At 49.5% G+C, this 13,060-nt stretch overlaps 1 protein-coding gene across 1 annotated transcript; it reads right to left on the reverse strand.

Moving 5' to 3' along the window:
* Positions 1-1,941: 1,941 nt before the first annotated feature.
* SDSL (serine dehydratase like) lies at positions 1,942-12,547 on the reverse strand. Its single transcript, XM_044448882.1, has 7 exons — positions 12,377-12,547; positions 11,456-11,495; positions 9,952-10,091; positions 6,801-6,889; positions 6,132-6,359; positions 5,491-5,615; positions 1,942-2,135 (listed from the first exon to the last, which is right to left on the reverse strand). Exons 1-7 carry the CDS (start codon positions 12,545-12,547, stop codon positions 1,942-1,944), a joined length of 987 nt encoding a protein of 328 aa, XP_044304817.1.
* Between the last annotated feature and the right edge of the window lie 513 nt (positions 12,548-13,060).

The raw sequence follows: 13,060 nt of genomic DNA on the forward strand, positions 1-13,060 counted from the left end.
TTCTCTCTGATTTGCCAGTGTTGATATGAATGAGCAGGTGATGGTGGTTCTTGTGGGTAGGAAACCGCCACAGACACGCTGTACCTGAACTCTGCAGCCCACTGACACTCTGAGGTTCTGTGGCCATGAACTGCACATGAAGCAAATTGGAAATCAGAAGTATTTATTATGGACGCATTTTTGCATGGGTGGGAACGGACTTCCAAGGAGGCAGAGAAGGTTGCAAGCGAACATGCAGTTGCCAGAGATGCGGAGCCGGACTGAGAGAAGCCATACTGGCCAGCACCCTTAGGGGTGGCCCCTGCCATGGGGCAGCTGTGTGGTCCCCCAAGTGAATGGAATGTCCACTCCCTTTATTGGGTGATGAATTGCCCCCCAGATCAAGGGGGAACGCACTGCATAGCTCAGCTTGTTTTTATTGTGTGCCAACATTTACTGTCTGCAGTGCTTCTAGACAACACCGCAACCCTTCAGCTGCACTTCAGTTTTCAGAGAGCACCTTCGTCAAGCTTTTCGATTGTTTTTGTTCTGGAGTGATGAAAATGCAGTATTGTTGCGACGAAGCAAAATTTATCTCCTTGCTTGTGTAATAGTGCTATTCTTCTCTAACACAGTGCCACCTAGAGGTTACATAGTAGAAAAGCAGAAAAGGAAAAACTTTCTGCAGAGCATGGGAAAAGTCCAGAGGAGGACAACAGAGATGATCAGGGGCCTGGAAGCAAGCCCTATGAGGAGAGGTGGAAAGGACTGGGCATGTTTCGCCCTGAGCAGAGAAGACTGAGGGAGATACGATGGCACTTTTCAAATATTTGAAAGGCTGTCACACAGAGGACCGCCAGAATTTCTTCTCCACCACCCCAGAATGCAGGACATGGAATAATGGACTTAAGTTGCAGGAAGCTGGATTCTGGCTAGATATCAGGAAAAATTTCCTGACTGTTAGAGCAATGCAGTAGTGGAACCAGTGAGCTAGGGAGCTGGTAGGTTCTTCTACACTGGAGGCATTTAAGATGCAACTGGGCAGCCCTCTGAGAGGGATGGTTCAACTTGGAGTCTTGTACTGAGCAGGGAGGTGGACTCAATGGCCTTAGAAGCCCCTTCCAATTCTACTCTTCTGTGGTTCCATAACTCTGCACTGAAACCAAATACAGTGTATTGACTACCTTTTATTAAAAAGCTGCTAATCTCCTCCAGTTTCAGACTGTTTACACTGGGCAGGTTAAGGAATTGTGACCCTTGGAGGCTGGTCACAATCATTCCTCCCATCATAACACTGGGGATCTGAAGCTCTCGAGAAAGTATGCAGGGTTCAGCAAAGAGCATCCAAACAAGCCCTTCGCACCTGCGTGAAGCACAACCTGTGACCTTATCCTGCAGCAGCACCTGCTGTTATAAGCCACGGGTTGCATTCCTGCCCCAGAGCCTTGTGGCTCCAACATCAGTAGGATAGTGTATCCACGGCGGGTTTCAGTCTGAACTTTAGAGGTGCTTCCCTCGGTTCTGCACCTATTGGGGGGTTCTGTGCCATGGGCAGTCCCTAAAATGTTCACATCAAAACCCGGAGTGGATTCATCACCCCGCTGACATGGGAGGCACCAGTCCGCACAGCGCCTGAGTGACGCTGCTTTGTGAGCAAGGTGGGAGATGTCGAGGGCTCGTTCGAAGACCCGGTGGTCTGGCACTAGCCAACCAGCAGTGCTGATACCCCGGTGGATTTGTGAAGATGCTGCAGGACTCCAACCAAGAAGAAGCCACAGGGGTGCTTTCGCATTCCAGCAACCCAGGATCATTCCCAAGGGAAGAGTCCTTCTGGACAGCCAACTCAGCAATTGGATGGTGTTCCCAGCAGGGCGAGAGGCCGGGAGGCATAGCATCTAATCTGGAAGCAGACGCAAGACTCGTGGCTGGCCAGGTGTTCTTCGAGAACAGAGCTGCCCTTCCTCACTTCATCCCCAGCTGGCTCTTCATGGCCCGAAGTCCCTCCATCTGGATGCTGCTTCCGCCACAGACGATGACAACGATGGAGTCCAGTTGGCGGCTCAGCCGGCCTTCCTCCTGCAGCTGCTGAACATAGCCAGAGTAGAGGAAGGCCAGGGAAGCCCCGCAGGCCGGCTCCACCAACATGCGCTCGTCATCTGGAAAGAGAAGGCCGCGAGAAGAGGAGGCGCATGAGGGACGCAAGCTGCTCCACGCACTGGTCTGCATTGCCCAGCAGTACTGGCAGGACGGGGAGCATCTCTGGAGTTCCATGCAGGTTCTTTCCGAGTCCTGCCTGGAGCCAGCACTGGCCCTGCAAACCTGCGCATCCAGAACCGTGCGCTGCCAATGAGCTGCAGAGCTTCCCTGCGCCAGGACTGCCATGTCATGGCAGGGCGTCTGAGCTTTACTTGAAGATGCCCATAGGATTCAGGATGGGGAGTGTCAGGAGAGGGAGTGAAAATGACCCCTGACTCCCATGCTGTTCCCTGAGCCCAAATCATGCACACGTGTGGGCAATCGTCTCCCAGCATGCTTACTCCCAGGTAAGCCAGGTTACGTGAAGGATCATCTCCCACAGACCCCTGCCCAGACCCTACGATCAGCAGCAGCAGTCCTTCTCGGGGTGCCCGCAAAGAAAATGAGCTGGATGGCTTGCCAGAGAAGGGCCTTTTCGGGGGTGGCTCCTCAGTCGTGGAACAAGCTTCCCGGAGAGCCTCCCCTACCACCTGGACCAGGCTCCTTTCAGGGCCAGCTGTCCTTCTTTCCCAGGCACTTTCGTTTTTCAGTATGTTTTAATTCTGGTGCCTTGTTTTAAATCCTTGCAGTACAGCTTTGTTTCATACTGTATTTACACATTTATGTTGCATTCTGTTGTGTCGCATTTTATGGTCTTCGTTATCGATAGCCATCTGCACTGGCACGTGCCCTGCAGAAGCACAGAAAGTCCCCCTCTCTCCAGGGTTGCTGCACAGATCTATTTGCCCCACAGGGCGAAAGAGATCAAGTGAAGCCAGTTAAAGAATTCGGAATATGGAAAGAGCCAGCAGCCAGTGCCTGCCCAAAACATTTTGCCACCTGAAGCAGACCCTAAACGGCATTTCCTCCCCCACACCACCACCTCCGCTAGGGTCAAGATCCGAAAACAAAGTCTTGCTGCGACCTTCAGACACCAGTCCCTGCGTCCGCTGCTGGATCCACCCAAAGGAGGTCGCTTCACCCTGCTTCATGATACCGCCAGTAGGAACCACGTTCTCTGCGTTCAGTTGCTTGGCCTCTCCATTTTGAAGCAAGGATCAGGTGGGACAGGATGGGGAAACTCTCTCTCTCTCTCTCTCTCTCTCTCTCTCTCTCTCTCTCTCTCTCCCTTCTGCCCAAGACTGTAAAAACCCGCTGCCATCAAACAATACAGGGCCGATTATACAAATAACCAAAGCTGGGATTTGCAAAGCTGGGCAAAGGCAAGAATGGCTACCGGCCCTCAGGGAGAAGTTGTTTAACTCTTGTTCTCAGCCTTCACAGCCATCCCATGCAAGCACAAACAGCAGGAGAAAGTTTTGTTATGGCACTAATTCTCTCTGAGCATCCCCTCTAGAGAGGCAGGGTTGGCACCTTCCCCGTTAAGCTGTAGATAAGCTGCTAAGTCTTTGTGTTTTTGTCACCCAGCTTTGCCCTGGTTTGAATCTTTTCTCTCCTTCTCGGCTCATTTATGTTCTAGCCCATTTTATCCCATTCTTGGCTTTCAATGGATTGAATCAAGATTCCTATCAGATCTGAAAGGAGTGGTCTCTCCTGCCCTCCACACACCCCTAAGCCTCTGAAAGTGCTACACAGAGAGCAAGAGAGCCTGCTGAATGGGGCAACTCTGCTTGCTATGGGGTGGGGACAGAGAGCCCTTCCTTTTGCAGATGCAAATCCTCCTATTTTAATTGGGTATTCCTGTCTGTGTGTTTTCTTTTAGGTTAAAAGACCTATTTGGGGACCGGAAAGTGGTATAAAAATTATTTTATGAATAAATCGGTTAGAGGTTTGCATTACATAAGATTTTTTGGAGACAACTTGCAATTTTCTGACCGCAGAACACAGTCCAGCGAACCACGAACCTGTTCTCTGTGTATCACCTAAAGCCCTGACCAAGGGAGGCCTGGAAGGCAGCGGCAAGGGAGGGGCCTGCTCGGCCGTGGTCCCCACTTACAGGACAGGAGGATCTCCTCAACAAGCCCTGCCTGGCATCAACATCATTATCTTGTCAATGCCAGGCTAAGACCTTCTCCTCCTCTCAGGGCTTTGACAGCCTGTGATGCAGTTTTTCATCCAGTCTTGAAAGTGTTCTTGCTGATTATTTAAGACTGTCTTTAAATATATCTGTGTCCCTCCCTCTATGTGCTGCCTGTTTATATCTCTGCGCATATCTATGATTTTTATAATGTATTTTACGGCTTCGGTCTTTGCAGACTGCACTGAAAGCTCTGAGGAGCAAGCAGTTCCAGGCATGAGCGTCTCACCCCGGCCCTCAATGCACGCAACCCTCCGCACTGGACACTTCCGTGCATCCCACGTGCTGGGTCAGAGGCAGGGCAGCCTCTCTGCTCCCTGCACGCCTCACTCCCTGAGGTTTCTCTTGATGGCCATTTTCGGCACCTGGAAAAGGTACCAGAGAGTGGGAGGAGAGGAGCCAGAGAAACTCTTCAGCCCCACCACCACCACAGCCTGCCCCCGTTCTTGCAGCTGGGGCTCCAATAGTCCTAAGCTCCTCAGATAATCTCATCGGGCCATGAAATGTCACCCTTAGGAATGGAATGAATGAATGAATGACATGACATGAGAAAGAGAAGGCTGTCCAGCTACTTCAAGAGGATGACAAAGTGATAGCAGACAACAAGGAAAAGGCAGAGGCACTCAATTCCTACTCGGACTCAGTCTTCTCCCACAAAGAAATCTGCCAGCAGGAGGAAGTTCAAGCTGGAAGTGAGAGATGGCAGCCCGAGGTTGACAGACAAATGGTCAAGGAACACCTAGGTGGAATAAGCACGTTCAAATCTCCAGGGCCCGGTGAACTCCCTATATAAGTCCCTCCAAGGCTGTCACAAAAAGGAAGGTCAAGATCTCTTCTTGCTGATGCCCAAGTGTAGGACACAGAATAATCAGTTCAAGTTGCGACAACCCAGATTCAGGCTGGACATCAGGAAAAGCTTCCTCACTGTCAGAGCAATACGACAGTGGGACCAGCTGCCTGGAGAGGTGGGGGGCTCTCCCACCCTGGAGACATTCAAGAAGAAACTGGTTGGCCATCTGAGTGGGATGGTGTAACGTGGTGTCCTGCAACAGCAGGGGGCTGGACCTGATGGCCTTCATGGCCCCTTCCAGCTCTCCTATTCTATGATTCTATGAATGCATGCATGAGTGAGTGAGCGAGCGATGAAACCAGGAAGATGGAGAGCCTGCGTGATGTGAGTCTGAATTGCCACTGCCCGTTTCCACTGCTCAGACTTGGTGACGGCCTCCAAAACTCACCCAGGAATTGCTCCACAGCTTTCAGTGCCTCCACATCATCCAGGACATGAGAGATGACCGGCCACTCCTTGGTGCAATCCAAGGCCCTCTGCGCCACTGTCTTAGCACCGAGGCACTTCGCCACACTGCAGAATAGACAGCAAAGGGTAAATTAAGGTGGCGGGAATGCCAGGGACACGGGGAGCCTGGGGTGCGGTCAGATCAAGGCCAAGAGAGGCTCTGGGCCCATGGACAATTGCAAGGCAAGGCTCCCTGGAGAAGACCAACATGCGAGGGAAAGTCAAAGGCAGAAGAAGAAATGCAAGAACAAATCAGAGCTGGATGGACTCGTCAAGGGAGCACTTTCCTGGAAGCCAAAGATGCTTGGGGCCCTCTTTATGGATTGAGCACTCTCAGCAAGATGCCACCTGCTCGCTGATTCTCTTCTTTGGAGGGCCTTCCTCCAGTCAGAACAAGGAACCAATTTGGTGGATGAAAAGTAAGTACCCAGGATAAACCGCACTGTCAGTTGCCACCAACGGTCTGTCAGTGCTCTGGGGTACAGACCAGGGGCCCATGGGAACTGTATCCAGCGAGAGCTTTCCCATGGGCCCAGGCCTAGCTCTTCTCCAGCTACCAGAGCTCCAGCCCAAGCAACCTACCTGGTTATGTCAGGCAGCGTGACAAGATGCCCAGCACGGATGGCTGCATTGAGACTGTCCGCCCCTCTCGTCTCCACGGCAACGACGGGCACATCCAGCCAGCCCACTTCCTGCAGACCAGACACCACCCCACACAGCAGTCCACCTCCTCCCACGGAGAGCACAATGGCGCCTGGCTTGGCACCCAGGAAGTCCTTCAGCTCTTTGACAATGCTGCTATGTCCCTTCCTGTAAGGAGAGAAGCCGCCAGAGCGGTCCATGGAGGGATTGGCACATATATGTAATTTCCTCATGCCGTTTTTGCTTAGGGGTTCAGGATTCACTTAGGAAACATAAATGGCGTCCTGCAACAGCAGGAGCTTGGACTGGATGGCCTTCAGGGCCCCATCCAACTCTACTAGTCTATGGTTCTGCTTTTTATGCATAATGAAACGCATATGCATTTGCACACCTTCCTAAGTGGGCAGCATCTTCAGAGCAAATGGAAACTGAGCCAACCAAGCTGCAGCACAAGGTCAAGGAGAGTCCACAAAACCACCCAAACGACATCCAACAGGGCCCTCCTTGGGTAAGGAAGGAAGGAGGGGCCAGGGCCAGGGTTAGGACTCCCCCTTGCAGGGAGTCAGGTGTAAAATAACTGCTCGTGGTTTTGCTTTCGAAAGTTCTTACCATACTAAGGGGTGGTCGAAAGGGTGGATGTTGACCCAGCCATCTGCCTTGGCTAGCACCATCGCTCTGTCATTGGCATCATCCCACACCTGCACAAGAAGAGACAGGAAAACCTCCACTGAGTTGGGAGGGAGATGCCTATCAGTGAACCTAGAACCACACTCACAGCCTAGTCAGTCAGGGAACCACTGGAAATGCGTCTGCAGTGTTTGGCTTCCACGGGGCAATACAAGGCAGGGACTTCCTTGGTGCCGTGCAGCAACCTTCTGGATAACATGTTCCTCCTGCTTGGAACCATACCGACCCCTGCCTTCTAGCAGTAGGGAGAACCTTCATAGCTTTAGACAATCTCCCCACCCCCACAACTCAGAAGCAGTAAGGATGTAAAGCCCTCAGAGCACTGAGATGGCCAATTTCAGACATCTCAATGTTTTCCCCATCCTAGCCAGAGAAGGGGTGGAGGCATCAGCAGACTTGGAAGCTGGCAATGCCTCTCCCACCCTCTCCCTTCTCCCTGGAACATTCCCCAAAAGTCTCCTGTCTTTTAAATTAATTTTAAATAACACCAAAGCATTGGTTTTAAAACTATAACCCACTAATGATATTTTCCAAGCTCTATTTTTGTTATTAAATAAATTGTTCATAATAAGCTTTCTATTTATCATTACATTCTTTAGCTGGTCTTCTATTTTTGTACCCAGCTAGTTTTGCCATTTCTGCATATTCAGTTAGCTTATTTTTCTGAACTTCTCTAGTTGGGTAATCTTCTGCTTTCCATTGGAAAATAAATTAATATTAACTATAAATTAGAACAATTGCTGTATGAGTTTCAGTTAAGTACTTGTTAATTTAACTGAGTGTAGAAGAGACAACAACCACTGACTTTTTGTGAATTTTTTGAACTTGATATTATATGCAATATTTGTGCAAGAAAAAGAAGTCTCCTGCCTTTAGCTCCACAGCCAGCACAGAAAGAAATACACCAGCTGAGGGCGTAGAGGGCAACCCCCAAAACCAAAGTCTCCACTGCAACCTCAGAAGACTTCCCTAAGTAGCAGCAGGAAGTCTCCTGGCCAGACAGTGTCTGCCAAGCATAATAGGTACCCATAATGAGCTATGGAGAGCTCAAGTTAATAGAAAATATAGTAAGAACCCCAGGACTTAAGTGACTGGCATTTGATTGTTTGTTCATTCATCAGAAAAAGGGAGGATAAGCATACCTTGAACAAAGGTTATACCCAAAGAGGTAAAACAAGCACAGCCATATATGCTAAAATTAGGAAGTTAAAAACCAGCATGCAATTTGCTTTCTCAAAAGTTCAGTTTTAACCTCGCATCGGAATGAATGCACAATATAACACAACAACACAAGTCAACTGAGGGCACTGCCGTGGGATTATCTTCAAGCACTGGGGATAGCGGTGCTGATAATAACACATATTCTCACACCTTCTTGTGGAAGTCAAGGAGCCGGAGTCCTTAACCTTGCAAAGTATTTATTGTATAACAGACTGCCTTTCCTAAACGTATAAAAAGACTTGATAACAAGGCAGGAGCGTTTTCTGATGGCATGCTCACAATACACCTTTTCAGAGAAAAAGTCTGAAAAGGCCTCACGCTGAGGAGCACAGGCTGGGAAAGCGGGCATCTGGCCAGAGGCATCACCTGGCGTGCTCAGCAGTGCTTCTCCCCCTCTGGGGCTGCTTTCATCCTTTGCCAACAAGCACTCAGGAAAAAGAGAAAAATAGCCACTATGGTTATGAGTACAGTGAGTATTACAAAGGATTATGATTATGATTATTATTATTACATTATAAGGGCAACTCGGGGCAGATTTTTTCTCCGGGATGTTTAATGTTATCTCTTTATTTCACTGTTTAGTAATAAGTTCTGGCTATCCTAAAAACTGCAGAAGGACCCAAGTCTGATGTCTTACTGCAAGCAAACATATCCCTTCCAACTCGACGACTCTTTGATCCTACGTTTCTTTACAGCTGGTTGAACTGGACTGAAACGCAGAGAAAGGATAATCCAAGCAGAAGAATCCTACTCTAGCCCATAATGCAAGACTGAGCCCTCCAAGGGGAAAGGCCCTTTTTCCAGAGCCACCTCGGCCCGGGGCTCAACACCGTCCCTGTGGGCGGGGGGCCGATGCAGCTCCCCAATAGCCACCCAGTTTCAGAGTGTGCACTTCCTATCAGGCACAGCCCTGTCTTGGAAGGTGAGCTGACCCGAGAGGAAATCCACACACACTCATGGAAGCGCGTTTGTGCAACCGGCAACCTTTTTCCAGCACAAGCGAAGGACGCAAGTCGTGGGCAGAGAAGAGGGATGCCGCTTGTGCAGGGTCTGGGCAGAGTAGATTCCTGGTGGGGGGCCATGTGAACCCCCAGTGCATTTGCCAGGGAGCTGGGGGCACATCCATGGGATGATGGGCCAGAGTCCGGGGAGCTGAACCCAGGGAAGTCAATGGATCTCTCCCACATTCTTTCCCATGGACCTTTCCAGTGACACCATGGAGTGCCCTCTACTGAAGTGCCAATGGGCGCCTGGCATGGACGCGCATGAAATGCATGCCATGTTCTAGCAATTAAGTTTCAAGAAAAGTTGCCCAAATGTCCAAAGAAACATCCATGTGTAGGTGGCATCTGTAGGTGACCAGTTCCAATACTGTAAGTTCCTCAGTCCATGGCATTATAGGAAGCAAGTGTATCATTCAAAAGTTGCCATATCAGGCTTTTAGTGGCCAAAGCGGTAGAGAGAATCCATGTCCCATTTGTAAATTTCCATGAAGAGGGTTAGTCTTTTAAATGTGCCTCTTCATCAATTATCATTCAAAGACTGTCCCAGTGCAACATTTATCTGCATTCCTTCCTCCCAAAAGGAAACAGCTACTGAACTTTGCCAGAACTTTTGTTTAGAACAGGCACTGGTTCAACAATGAGCTGAATTAGACTATCTTTTATTAAAGGGATGTTTCCATGTCCAATAGACATGAAACAATTTTTTTCCTGAACACAGCTGAGATCCAGAGATGCGGCAGGAAGACAAAAAAGTGTTTGGAAACCCTGATTTAAGGGATTGGGACGGTTTTGATCCTCAACCATCAGGGAAGCCTGACCCAAGTTAGCCTCTTTCCCGCTCCATTTACCTTCCCAAAGACCTCCACGTCTGCTCCCATCTGCTCCAACTTCTTGACTGTCACCTGCGTTGCACTTCCAGGTACGACGATGGTGGCTGGGATTCCTAGTTTTCCAGCTGCATGTGCTGCAGCAAGACCGGCATTGCCACCTATGGGGAGCCAGAGGAGGGGTAGCTTCACCATCACCACCATGGGTACCAGACCCAAATACCCACGCCAAAAACCACTTTCGGCTTTCCAGACAAAGCCTTCCAAGAATTCTATGATTTTTATATGCCACAGGCTCTGGACTGTTTACAAGAGATCAAAACCAGCAATAGTTAATTTCTACTAAAAACAAGCAAGCTAAATAAAACTAATCTGGGAAGTAATCTGGGAAGGCTGGTTGGAAGAGACATGTTCCTAACTTGCTCTTGAAGGTAGCAATCTGGGAAATCAGATGTATCTCTCCCAGCAGATCATTCCATAGCTTAAGGGCAACCCCGGAGAAAGTCCTCTGGGGAGTTGACATTAATCTTCCCCCCACCCATGTGCCCTCTGTCCCTTAAGATCTGAGTCAGAGGCCCTCTGGGAACCGTCCCTGAAAAAGATCAAGAGGGTGACTATCCAGAGGAGGGTCTTCTCTGCAGTGGCACCCTGATTGTGGAACATGCTCCCCAGAAAGGTTCGCCTGGCACCCACACTTCTTTCCTTTCAGCGTCAGGCGAAAACTTTTTATTCTCCCAGTATTTTAATTGTTAACCTGCTTTATTTAGTGCTTTCATTTTAACATCGGATGCTGTGCAACTGTTATTCCTATTTTTATTTTTAATTTATTGTATTAATTTGTTGTAAACTGTCCCGAGACGTCTGTAAGGGAACGGTATAGAAAAGTTGTAAACATAAATAAATAAATAAATAAATCAGATTGTACAAGCTTCATAAGATTATCCCCGGAGGACCTTCGCAGGCAAGGCAGAATATATGGGCAAACACACTCCAGGTGGCATGTTGGACCCGAGCCATGAAAGGCTTCGAAGGTAATTACCAACACCTTGTACTGCATCCAGAAACACGTTGGCAGCCAGAGCAGAGACTTTAATATCGGTGATATACGGCCTCTCCATGATGTCCCAGAGACCAGCCCAGCTGCAAAACATCTCTGGGACTCCAGTATTTGCAGTTCAAAGGCGGCATAGCGGTGAGAGTCTGGGCCCGGGACCCGGGAGATTGGGCTCTTATCTCTATTTAGTTCCCCCTCTTTTGTGCTGTTTCCTATCCTTTGCAAATGGTGGACATGTCTTTCCTAACTGCCTCAGTTACTGGGTTTAAGCTTTTTAAAAGGCTGGCATTTTGCGTATTTTTGGCCACAAACCTTTGGCCCCTTCCCTTACTGTGCATGCAGCCATCAAGAACTAAAATCAGATGCAGTCCTTGGGCTGAAAGAGCAGAACTGGACTACGGCATATCCCATAGTTCCAGCTGTGGATGAGGCAGGAGAGAAATTTAAAGTCAGGTGGGCACATGTATTTACCTGAGGAGCAAACCAGATGTTGGCAGCCCTCCTTGACGACCTGAAATACACAGAAAACAAGGTCTGGTTATTCTGCCCAGGGCTTGGAGGAACCATGGTTTGCTCCTAGCTTTGCAGGCAATGCATAGAAAGTCTGCCAAGCAAACCGGAGGTAACCTCAGGATAATCGTTGGGCTGATGAGAGAGTTGGAAAATAGGGCTGTGATGTTCATACTGTGGTAAAATGCGCTAATGAAAGGCTCTTGGAAGCCCACAGCATCCTCCCACAACAGGGGGCACCCCAAGCAGAAATTGGAAGGACGCTGAACCTCCAGTTTTAAAAGTTCTATGGTGGAAAAAAAATCCTGTAGGGGTTCCTGGGTGTTCTAGGGCTTTTTGGAGCCTGTTCAAGCATAGGATCACGTCCTGTGCTGATTCATCGGTGTGCTGTAGGATCACAGTCCCTCTAATGTGGCTGATGGTTGCCAAAGTGAATTCTCTCTGACTTGGACCCTTTTGCAATCCAAGCCTTGCATTCTTCTCTGCACCAGGCCTTCCTTGAGCTCTTGTGATTCCTCACCCATAGTAGTTTGCTATGGGTACTTTACCCAACGCTGTCATCCAAAACCTCTCCCTGTTTTCTGAGCTTGTCTGCAGCTTTGAGCAGAACATGGAGAAGGGGCAAATTAAAGGACCAGCCCACTGCAAAATGGTCATGATTTTTTGCTCTTTTGCTATACTGCATCGCCCCCTTGTGGTTGTGTGATGGAACACCCAGAAAGAAAATCCCTGGGAGGGTCTGGGGAAACATGTAATGCAGCAGGACTTAATCCCACAACAAACCTGGAAGCAGAAGCCTCAGCAAAGTGGTGGGTTAAAACAGGCTGGTTACTGGTCTAATGTAGAGAAGCCGGAATCCTTGGTGCACCTGTAGCCACTCACCTGTTGGCAAAAGTAGCCAATCCCTCGGATCTTGAAGGAACCAGCAGGCTGGACATTCTCCAGTTTCATGTAGACCTGGGTGCCAGCAGCACGTGAAAGAGCCATGCTCTCCAGCACGGGAGTCACGAGATGGAATGGTCTCCCGTCATCACCGTGACCTGGTGCATCCATGGGTGCAGTGGGGACGGCCTGAAATGCAGATGCAGAGGCTGGGCTGGGACAGCATGAGAAGCCATGGCGGGGTTCTTTACCGTTGTTGGCCTGTCATGTCATGGTATTTCACCATGGTAAGTCTGGTCTTTAGAAACCATAATAAGAAACAGTGGTTTGTTTGTTTCTCTGTACCCCCAGGGGTTATTGTGCTGTCAGAACCCATCATCATGGTTTCCATGGTCCTGGAGTGAAATTCCACAGAGTTCTCTAGAAGGGAGAGCAACTGCAGGGGGCGCTCCAGCCCTCCAGCCTCCATGTGCAGACCAATGAGGAAGAAGCAGGAAACGTAGGCAGGGAGCTGTGCTTGAACACAGCTTGGTGGCTGACGGAATACACGCCAACAGCAGGAGGACTGAGCAGGAAGGGTGGAAACCATGATCATGTAGAAACCGTCAGGGTCTGGGGCACAGGTGGCAGGGACCAGGGCAGGGCACCAGAATCCCGGCAAATTAGCGCGAGACCAGGTAGAGC

This window comes from Varanus komodoensis, unplaced genomic scaffold (assembly GCF_004798865.1).
Source record: "Varanus komodoensis strain SLA01 unplaced genomic scaffold, ASM479886v1 scaffold56, whole genome shotgun sequence".
Taxonomy (NCBI): domain Eukaryota; kingdom Metazoa; phylum Chordata; class Lepidosauria; order Squamata; family Varanidae; genus Varanus; species Varanus komodoensis.